The sequence below is a fragment of the Poromitra crassiceps genome (genome assembly GCF_964638095.1).
Source record: "Poromitra crassiceps genome assembly, chromosome: 29".
NCBI lineage: Eukaryota > Metazoa > Chordata > Actinopteri > Beryciformes > Melamphaidae > Poromitra > Poromitra crassiceps.
The window spans coordinates 10,546,452-10,558,132 of record NC_139641.1 but is presented as its reverse complement, the minus strand read 5'-3'; the positions used below and the strand labels follow the sequence as shown (position 1 = coordinate 10,558,132).

The following is an 11,681-nucleotide window of genomic DNA, read 5'->3' as shown; positions in this document are numbered from 1 at the left end:
GTGTGTGGTGTGGGTGACAATAAGATAACTTTCCCCATTCATATTTTTCTCAGTATTGAGACGACATTGAGCCTCCCCTTCGAGACAGCCCAGCACCTTCTGTTCCCCTGAATTCATCAGTTTGCTCATACACAGAATTCCCTAGATGACTGAAACAAAGAACGCTTATGAGCCATCAAAACAAGGCCAATCGTGGGCCTGTACCCACCATTCTTTGATTTCTTTTTTCTAGCAATCTGTCTAGGAACCAATCTGCAGTGTGCATTGTCTTCAAAGGTAGCTTTACGTGTGAATGGGGTGCACACACACACAATCAAATGATTGGCTAACCCTCCCCCCCCCCCCCCCCCCCGGCTCCTCTAGTCAGCATGTCGAAGGTGGCGCGGTGGCTCAGTGGTTAGCACTGTTGCCTCACAGCAAGAAGGTCCCGGGTTCGAACCACGGGCCGTCCCAGGTCTTTTCTGTGTGAAGTTTGCATGTTTTTCCCGTGTTTGTGTGGGTTTCCTCTGGGGGCTCCGGTTTCCTCCCACCATCAAATAAATGTATGTTAGGGTTAATACTCCTGTCAGTGCTCCTGACCAAGGCACTGGCAGAAAGTACTGGAGTTGGTCCCTGGGCGCTGCACTGCTCCTAGTTCTAGGAAGGTTCCTAGTAGAGGATGGGTCAAATGCAGAGGATGAACTGCTGGTGAATCAGCCTAACCCAACTGAAACATCATAGGATTAAATTGAACATACAAAACCCAGATTCGCTGACAAGATATATGCCAGCAGCACCTTCAGGCTTGACTGATTGTATAGGTGAGAATCTCATAGCAAGATGGAGTGTGGAGATGATTGCACAGATGTGACCTTTGTGGTTTCATGCACAGCAGCTGCCGATGCTCTCGTTCTGCGAAAAACCAAGACAGGATTTCACACCTGATAGCGATCGTTCTGTGCACAGCTCCTTGCACAAAAACACCTGTAGGCACATGCAAAATAGGCAAACGATTCAATGTCAGATGACCTAGGGCTGAACTGCCTGCTTTAACCATTTTTATTTTAAATATTTCAATAACTTTCCTTTCAAAACCTTTGAATCTATGGTACTTACTGGCGTTTAAAGCACAGACCTGCATACACAGAAGATAGAAAGAGTGGATGCTACTGTAAGTGCACACTGCGAATACAGCTTCCAGCTACACAATTATAAGAAGTAACATTTTAACCCACACACGGTCTCCTTGTGTGTGTGTGTGTGTGTGTCCCCTTATGACATCACTGATGACATCATCAGTGGGACAAAAATTTTAACGGAAAGAACAGAGCCCACATTGCCAAATTGATATAGATAACACAGTTATGACCTATGAGCAGTAGTTGCTTCCTGCAAGTAAAGTGTAAACCCACAAAAGTTAATATTTCAATCAATTATCACTTTGGCATGGAAGTATATTATAGCATTATGAATGCTGAACTTATAATATATTATGTCCACCACTTACAATACTTTATACAAGACGTTTTTATAAAAGTCATCATGACTTAAGAGGAGCCAGTCAGGACAAATACAAAATATCACTGTATCAGTGTTAAAGGAGTTAATCTGTGGTTAACAACTGTAGTGAGGAATTGATGTTATGTAGATCACTTAATCAATTCAAACGGAGGTTTAAAGATTTGATATTAAATAGATACACAATGGATTTTATAACGTAACGTTAGATTCAATTGTGGTTGTTTATAAACGTGTATGTGGGAGTGAGTGTGGGGTGGGGTGGGTGTGTGTGTACATGCATGTGTATGTTTAAATAGTATGCTACAAATTTATTAGGCACAACTCAATAGTATGTGAGATATTATTATGGAAATAATGTGAGTATGCACACACCTCTTATATATTATTACAGTAGTATAACATTATTACATTATAATTCTACTTTCATATAAAGCCTATAGATATAAAACAAGGATAGGTACTTGATAAGTATGTACTTCTTCCTACTCCTTTTCGGGGATGATAAACAAATGTAAATGGATTGTGAATTTGCTGTAAACTGTATGCTGTGACTTCTAATTGATATGCTTGCTTGGCATTTTCTTGCCTATATTTCTTTCATTCTTTACCTTTACGTTTTTTTCCCACCATGTTCGAAATAAAATCTAATCTAATCTGAATCTAAAGCCGTACATGCATTATAATGTCTGATGAATGTGCTCATAATGCATTATGACCTTCATAGAAAGTGTTACCAAAGTTGTTTTTACATGAACTTCTCTTTTTGCTCGAGGTCATGCACACCGGTGCTATCTGCAACGGAACGATAAGATCTCTAACGTCCCTTCTCGACTTCTTTCTTGTTTATATCAGTGGTGAGGATCATCATTGGCTGATACATTCACACCTCCTCCTCCTCTTTCTTGTTTCGTCCCGTGGTTTTGAAAATGGTATGAACAACATTCACACACATTTAGTCTCACATGGCTTCACAGAAATCCTAATCTATCATGTCCTGTCCTCATGTGCAGTACCACTGTATCGCCACACTGTGTCTCCACTCTCCACACTATCTCTGACGTTTCATCCCAGGTGATGTCATCTCTGTGCCACAACTTACTGTACTGTACGCGATCCCTCCTCTCCTCTCCCCTCCCTTCCTCTCCTCTCTTCTCCCCTCCCCTCTCCTCTCCCCTGCTCTCCTCTCTCCCCTCCTCTCTGGTCCCCTCCCCGCCCTCTCCTCTCCGGTCCCCTCCCGCCCTCTCCTCTCTTCTCCCCTCCTCTCTCCTCTTCTCCCCTCCTCTCTGGTCCCCTCCCCTCTCCTCTCCTCTCCTCTCTCCCCTCCTCTCTTCTCCCCTCCCTTCCTGTCCTCTCCTCTCCCCTCCTCTCCGGTCCCCTCCCGCCCTCTCCTCTCTTCTCCCCTCCCCTCTCCTCTCCCCTCCCCTCCTCTCCCCTCCCCTCTCCTCTCCTCTCCAGGCGGGCTCTCTGGTCCCCTCCCCGCCCTCTCCTCTCCCCTCTTCTCCTCTCCTTTCTTCTCCTCTCCTCTCCTCTCCCCTCCTCTCCTCTCCTCTCCCCTCCTGCTGAAACTCCTGCTGCTCACGTTTGAGATACTTCTGGCTCGCCTGGAAAGAAGGTGGGAGCAGCCGAGTACAGTCAGCCAATCAGAGGCAGAGAGGGGCGGGTCATGCCTTCGCCATCATGGGGGAAAAAAATATCGCGTACTGTACTGTGCCTCTGTATCAGCTTACCTATCATCATGTCAGCAGCTCTCCCTGTGCGTCATTAGGAATTAACATTGAAACATCAATAGGGAGTTAGGCCATTCATATTCTGTGTTTTGTTGTGATGTGTTATGTATTACTGTATTTAATAAGACAAGCTGGTAAACACTTTTGTACGAGTCAACGCATGTAAAAATGTGCGCACAAAGCCGCCCAGGGACCTGTTGTTCCTTGTACGTTTAATGGCAAAATAACCGAGGACAAAATAAAATATTTACAACACATAGTAACATGTAAACACAACTTCCTGTACGAAGAAATATACATGCAAAAGTAAAAACAAGTCATAATAAAGACATTCAAAATGACATTGCTGCAGTCTTGTACTATGTGTATTATGTATAAAATATGACATAGTTATGAGGTTTACATCCTGGGCATGGGCACCTTGCCTCAACCCTCTCTGTACAGCTTTACATAACAAATAGGTCGAGTTTCCCCCAAAGGCATCTTCGTACTCAGATCATATTTTTTTTCCACGATTAAGCTCATGGAAATTTGATGAGCTGAATAATAGTGTGCTTTTGGGTAACCCAGATCCACACTATAATAATAACAATAAATAAAGAGGACATGAAATGACAGACCAGGACTATAATACAGACCAACAAGAGTCCTTGAACTCAACTTTCAAACTTTGAACAATGAAACAGGTTGGTTTGTTTTAGTTTCAGCCAAGGGTTATTGTGGAATATCTGACATGTTGTAACATGAAAGCTTTGAGTGTTCCATTCCCCAAAGTAGAACAGCAATTCTCCAATCGTTCAAAGTCGCTAGGAGACTTTTTCCAGGCCTGTCGCTTGGTGAGAACGTCGACCAAGTCATCTTCAAAAGTCAAACCGAGACGCTAAAAACATCTAATCTACAGAAGCCAAACAAACTCACACGGCAAAAACCACTTTGTGCACAGCTTGAAAAAAAAAGACAAGTGATTCTGAAATGTTACTTAGTTTTTTCCCCCAGCAATAAACCACCAATATTACAATAAGAATAAATAAAACCAAACTGAACCTCATACGTAAACACTCATACGTTTGGGTCCAGCGTGGCCGTTTATAACTTAACATGATATAAATCATAAAAACACATTTTAGTGGGAGAACTTAAAAGCGTAGTCCAACTTTGGTATAGTCACAGAAAATAAAAAACGCAACAATGACAAACTTGAAAAGCATAAGTGCTGCCTATAATATAATATAGTTACACAATTGTTTTTATACATTATTTCGGAAACCCCCCTTCTTGTTTGGGGGGGTGGGGGGAGGGGTTGAAGATATTAATACTGAACTTAATACAATAAGAGTTTAACACAATACAGACATCTATCGCAGTACCAGGTACGTACATGCCTTTTTAATAAGAATACGGCTACAACTCAAGTCTTCATAAATAGTTGCATAAACATTAAAGCTGCAACATTGCACATGGGAATCGATGCAAAATACGAGTGCATTTTCTAGTAGCAATTTTGTTTTACAGTGAAAATCCAGCCGCAGAAACGAAAGGGTCGGGACCGGACTCAACGGACCGGACTGACTCAGCCGCAGAAAGCGTCGGGACCGGACTCGACGGACCGGACTGACTCATTACTCAGCAAATGAAGAAAAAAAAAATTGTTCTGCTGGAGACAAATTCTTCATGAAAGGCAGGAACACTTTATTATTTACAAAGTAAGGCGGATGCAAGTTAGAAATCGGAGGAGCTTTTTCCCCCTAATCGCTGTTATTATTTTTTCCTCTAAGTTAGTTTAGCCTGTTGTCTCGAAGTGAAACGCGTTCACCTCTCAAACTGTAAGGGGAGGGAGGGGGCATAAAGAGAAGCAAACTATTGCGTTGAATAAAACTACGGTGTGTTTCTGGAGGGGGAAAAACATGGGTTTTGGTCTTCGTCTTGTTCTAAGGAGGGGAACCCTGCTGACGGGTCGGGCGCCACTTTAGTTAATCACACATCTCATTCGTCTCGTTTTTCCGTTCCACTCGCTAGTTCGCGCCTTTGCGTTCCAAAGGGTGTACGAATAAAGACAATTCTCTGTTTTCCTTACTGTACATGTTTTCTTTTACAAAAAGTAATCTCTCGTTACAAAAAACAAACATTTTCCCACGTTTCGACCGAAAACAACCTGATTTTTTTATTTATTTATTATACAGTATTGTTGTATGGTGTTGTTTTTTTTCACTTCCTGTTTTAACACTGTCCCGAAACACAAGACTCGCTCACGCTGGCTTGTTGAGAAAGCTTGGTTTTTCTCCCTGCTAAGTCGGTGTTTGAAATCTCAAACGGATTCAAACTGTTCTTTTTGTTGTGCAGGCATAACGACATTATGCCGAGGAGAGGAGGAGGAGAGGAGGGGAGGAGTAGAGGAGAGGAGGAGGGGAGGGGAGGAGGAGAGGAGGGGAGGAGGGGAAGACAAGAGCGTCTAAATCTCTTGGTTAAAACCAAGCAACATAGATCAGAGTCAAAGGTCAAAGGGCATACTGTATCAGCAGAGGTCAGTCAGTCAGCAGCAGTAGTAGGACTTTCGTGGTTTTAGTGGAGGAGAAGGAGGAGATCATTACAAACATGACTCGCTGGTGGTGCTGGTGGTTCTCTTCAGTAGGTTCCTCTGAACACCGGCTCAACTCAACCAAACTGAGCTGAAGTCAAAGTCACACCTCCACCACCAAAAGTCCGTTGGAGGAGGGCAGCAGCAACACAGGTACTGGTGCGGAAGCGGGCGCGACTTCGCTTCTCTATAAGAGTCGAACGGCCGTCACCATTCGAATCGGCATTCGTGGCTTCAGATCTCCCGGGTCAGATGTGGTTGAGCAGGCGGCTGTGCAGGAAGGCCTTGATGGCGCCCACGGGCCGCACGTCGTTCTGGTGCTTGCGTCTCTCGATGAAGGAGATGAGCCTGGAGGTGTCCAGGTGGTGGGCGGTGGCGGGATGATGGTGGTTCTGGGGGTGCGAGGAGCCTCGGGGCTGGAGCCAGGGCTCCCGGAGGCAGGAGGCGGCGGAGGGCCGGCGCTCCGGCTCGCCCTGCAGCAGCAGGCACACCAGGTCGCGGGCGGCCGCGCTCACGCCCTGGAAGTAGTCGTGCGGGAAGCTGAAGTCCAGGCGGCAGATGTTCAGGCACGTCTCCTCCACGCTCTCGTCCAGGAAGGGAGAGGCGCCGCTCAGCACCACGTAGGTCACCACCCCTGTCAATCATTCAGTCCGTCAACACAGCAGTACATGAATCGGTGAATGGCTGAATTGATCCATTTGTCAATCAGGGATTAAAACAATAAATCCCATGGGCCATACCTTCCGCCCAAGTGCAAGTGCAAGGGCCAGGGCCAGGGCAAGGGCAATCATTATCTTTGTTAGTTTGTAGCACTCAAAATCTCCCTTTTTTTCTTTGACAGTGATTACCACCAGTGTTGGGAGTAACTAGTTACTAAGTAACTAGTTACTGTAACTTAACTACTTTTTTCAGTAACTAGTAATCTAATTACTTTTTCAAATTCAGTAACTCAGTTACAGTTACTAAAATAGTAACTGGGCTAGTTACTAGTTACTTTAGGACATGAAAATAACGGACAACTTCAGAGGATTACCCAGTTTCTGATCCTCAGACCTAGTCCGGGGAGAGAGCTGCAGCCAGAGCCCCAGAGGCTAATGACCTTGATAGGCTATAAGCTTCCCCAATAAGCGAAGGTTCAATGCCACACTGTGGCACACCAACACTAACATAATGTGTGCATTAATAACAATCGAAGCAGACTTTTAAAAGTAACGCAAAAGTTACTTTCCCTAGTAACTAATTACTTTGAAGTAACTGGTAACTTTAAAGTAATTAAATTACCTTTTGAGAGAAGTAACTAGTAACTGTAACTAATTACCAATTTTCAGTAACTTTCCCAACACTGATTACCACTGGGTCGCTGAAACAATGACCTAGTGGTAATTAAAAGAAAAAAAGGGAAATTTTGAGTGCTAGAGCCCGACCGATACTGGATTTTTGAGGCCGATGCCGATACCGATATTGGGGAGTAAAACAATTCCGATATCGATATATCGGCCGATATCCTTATATTAAATATACACATTATATTACACAATGTTTTTGCAGTGATCCCTCAAATATCAAACACTTGACAAAGATATGACTTGACATGACTTGAGATATGTAATGTAGGGAGGATATTTTACAGCTTATCAATCAACTTTATTGTCCAAAATGACATCAATGCAATGAAACAGTAAACTGAACTGGGGATTCAATAATTATAAATAACTAGAAATAGAAAAACACAAATATAAAATATAACTTGAATTAAGAAAAAAGATAAAATATACACAACATGTTGTCTATGACTTAAAAAAAAAAAATATCGGCATATCGGCCGATACCGATATATCGGTTATCGGCCGAAATATCGGTCGGCCTCTACTAGAAACTAACAAAAACAATGTTTGCCCTTTGCACTTGGGCGTAGGACATGGCCCCATATGCCCTGTGTTACAGACCTAAGCTCCAGAGGTCAGACGTCAGTGAGGCAGGCTGACCCAGGACCAGCTCAGGAGCGGAGAACTCTGGGCTCCCCAGGAGCGGGTGGATGTAGGTGGAGGAGGGGTTCAGCTGGACCGCGTCGCCAAAGTCTGTCAGCTTGATCACTGGCTGGGAAGACGCGTGCTCCACCACGATGTTCTCAGGCTGAGGAGGAGGAGGGAAAGGGCATTTGAGCTATAAGTGGCAAGGAAGATACTTTTGTATTGCCAACATATCCACTGAACCTATTTGAGATACAATAAAACAATTTTTTAATTGAAAACCACCATCTAATGCAATGAATGTGTGAAACAAGTTGGAAAACACATTCTGGTGTTTGTAAAATTCCATGATATTCCCTAAATACCCCAAATCAAATTCCCTGTCTGGAATACACCTCTCTACATCCCATGGTATTCCAGAAATGCCATGACCTCTAGACCTGCATAGACGCATTGCTAGTGTAAAGTCTAATTTATACTAACTGCGGAGTGTCCGGTGTTCGCGGAGCGGAGGCTCTGTGCGGCGAGCGCGGCGCTCCGCACAGGCTCTGCGGAGGGACTGCACGGAGCTCCGCGCTCCTCTCAAAAAATGTAACTCCGCAGAGCACACCGCGAGCTCGTGCAGTCAATTCCGAGGCTATGATTGGCTAATGTTTGCTATGGTTTGTATAGGGAAGAAGCCTCCACAAACTGACCAAGTGACCGGCGAAATCAGTGCAAAATTAACGGGTTTGAGCATCGCCACATGAGGGAGCAACATGATCCTTTTCTCAGTCATGAAGGAGCCCATTTTAGAGTGAATAGCCTACAATTTACTACGTCAATAAAAACGATTTGAGATCGAAAAAATTAAATGCAAAGCACAAAAACAAGAAGACAACAAACTTACTTGCTAAAAACAAACTGAAAATAGCCTACAATTGCACTAGGATTGATTATTCGCCGATATAAATCAGGATCACACACGGAAGAACTGATATGACATTTGCATTCCTGCTAAAAACACAACGGGAGCCTGGAGGGGGATTCTCCGCTCTCCACAGACACTGCACTGATACCGTATTTACCATAAAAGGATGTTCCTCTGCGGAGAGAACGGTCTTGCCGTGAACACCGCACTCAGTATAAATTTGCTTTAAGGGGGGTGTATTTACTTTGAGGTCGAGGTGTGCTATCCTCCAGCTGTGGAGGTAGTGGAGAGCTTCCAAAATATCTCTGAGGTACAGAGCCACCTTCTCCTCCGTCAGGTTGCCCCAGCTCACCACATAGTCCAGGAAACGCCCCTGGTCTGCCCTGAAAACCACAGCAACACATTGTACAGGTAGTCAGTATGTTGTATTGTGGCACACACACACGCGACGATACAGTACGATAGAACACATGATGGACAAAGCTCATCTAAGTTTTATCTACATTTTCCTAGCTACAGTATGGAGGTCACCACATCTAGATGAATGGAAAAGAAACATTATTCTTGACTTACATCTCCAGGACGAGCACGTAGCTGCTGGCCGTCTCATAGGTGTCCATCAGTCTGACCAGGTTGGGATGGTCCAGGGTCTGCAGGAGGCGGATCTCCTGCAGGACCTGCTCTCGACACAGCAGCCTCTTGTTGACGTGTTTGGCCGCTACCGTCCGCTTGCTCCCTCTCTGGTCACACCGCTTGGCCACCGAGAACCGGCCCCTGGCGAGCAGAGATGACAACCAGCACTGAGCGTTTACAGTATCATGATCACACCCCGTTTTTGTACAATCCCTGTTTGCACCTCTTCATCTATACACGAGTTTCCTGGTGAGACCGTGGGCGCTTCCATGACACCCTCCCTCCCTGTTTCCATGACACCCTCCCTCCCTGTTTCCATGACACCCTCCCTCCCTGTTTCCATGACACCCTCCCTCCCTGTTTCCATGACACCCTCCCTCCCTGTTTCCATGACACCCTCCCTCCCTGTTTCCATGACACCCTCCCTCCCTGTTTCCATGACACCCTCCCTCCCTGTTTCCATGACACCCTCCCTCCCTGTTTCCATGACACCCTCCCTCCCTGTTTCCATGACACCCTCCCTCCCTGTTTCCATGACACCCTCCCTCCCTGTTTCCATGACACCCTCCCTCCCTGTTTCCATGACACCCTCCCTCCCTGTTTCCATGACACCCTCCCTCCCTGTTTCCATGACACCCTCCCTCCCTGTTTCCATGACACCCTCCCTCCCTGTTTCCATGACACCCTCCCTCCCTGTTTCCATGACACCCTCCCTCCCTGTTTCCATGACACCCTCCCTCCCTGTTTCCATGACACCCTCCCTCCCTGTTTCCACGACACCCTCCCTCCCTGTTTCCATGACACCCTCCCTCCCTGTTTCCATGACACCCTCCCTCCCTGTTTCCATGACACCCTCCCTCCCTGTTTCCATGACACCCTCCCTCCCTGTTTCCAGCTGCCGGTTGCCTGTTTCCGCCCAGGACCGTTCATAGCGAAAGAGACTGAAAATAATCATAATAATTGTTGTGACTTTGTACCTACCTATGTCTTGTAATGGAGCGCCCCAGCACAATCATTTCACACGTGCATAATTGTACAACGGAGTGACAATATCTTGAATCTTGAAAGAGAGAGACCGCTAAAGCTCCGTTCAATGACCAAATAATAAGAGTTCCGGTTTGGAACAAAAGCGGCCGCTATGCAACCACATACTATTTTTTTTAGCAATTTCGGCTAAAATAAGCCCGTACAGTACGAGTGAATTGACATTCACATCGTTTTTCTAAAATATCACCACTATGCAACCACACAGCGTTACTATTTTTAGCCATTTCGGATCAAATAAGCCAAACGTTCCCACTCTTTGACAGCGGCGCGCACGTCCTTGCTAATGAATTTTTTTTAAACAGGAAGTCGACAACCAGCAACCGCTGAGAATCATGGGAAACTTAAGTCCAGGAATAAGGTGAATACAATGGCTGTTTTTTTAATCTGCGGCCTCCCATTTATCTACAGTACTTTTCTCCTCCATGGAAGAAATCAATCATATAAGGGATGATAACTGTCACTTGGATTCACTCAGACAGTCTATTTCACAATGGATTCTGTTCTGACTAATTCTATTTCTACTATAACGTTAGGGTTGTGCTACAACCCGGGTTTTACGAGTGAGAACGAGAGCTCTCACTTATTGCCATATCGCTGCCAGAGTTGGAGTGAGGTGCATGAGGGCTGGGCGGAACGTGACGCAATCACAGCGATTGCTAGTGGATGCTGCACCATTCTCATGCACACCACGCCCCCTACTGGTGGATGGTTGGTTTTTATAGAAAAAAGGTCATTTTTAGAGTAAAATGAGTTCCTCCAGTGGCGCTGCTCTGGCAGCGATATGGTAATAAGTCAAACCACTACTACTTCTGATAAGAGCAACAATACAGAATGTTTATTAGCTTTGATGTAGTCTCAATGTCAGACCCATGAGAGTTCTTACGCTGATACACTACGTTACTGCATGCTGCAGATCTCTCTCTGGGTCTGGGACACTTTACCTCAGCCGACTGGTTATGGGAGGGAACAGTTCACTTGGTCAGTCATATGCCAGTGGTGGATTCAGTCCTCTCCGATCAGTAACGACTTTGCGATCAGACGACACGGGAGGCGCAGCCCATTTTTCGAACCGCTCTCTCATCGGTGCTACGACCTGTCACTCATTCAATTTCACCCCGCCTTCAAAAACCAGCAGTGGCTGTGAAGTGGTACAGACTAATTTATGAGCGCAGCGATTCAACGTAATATTTGAGTCTGGAGAGAGACTAGCTTTGATGAGGTCCTGGAGCATTACAAGACAAGAGTCCAATTCTTGACTCTCTGACTCAAAAAAGAAAGTAAGAAAGAAATAAAATAATAAAATAATAAAATATATGTAT

The 11,681-nt window shown here is 45.2% G+C and overlaps 1 protein-coding gene across 1 annotated transcript in view; it reads right to left on the bottom strand.

Annotated features, from left to right (window-relative positions):
* Positions 1–5,901: 5,901 nt before the first annotated feature.
* LOC310800189 (triple functional domain protein-like) overlaps positions 5,902–11,681 on the bottom strand; it is a gene marked incomplete at its 5' end in the record, with an annotated part of 227,964 nt that continues 222,184 nt past the window's right edge. Inside the window, 4 exon segments of the mRNA XM_083662774.1 lie at positions 5,902–6,436; positions 7,749–7,935; positions 8,927–9,065; positions 9,256–9,456. Coding sequence (XP_083518900.1) covers positions 6,051–6,436; positions 7,749–7,935; positions 8,927–9,065; positions 9,256–9,456 — 913 coding nt within the window. The 3' untranslated portion in view covers positions 5,902–6,050.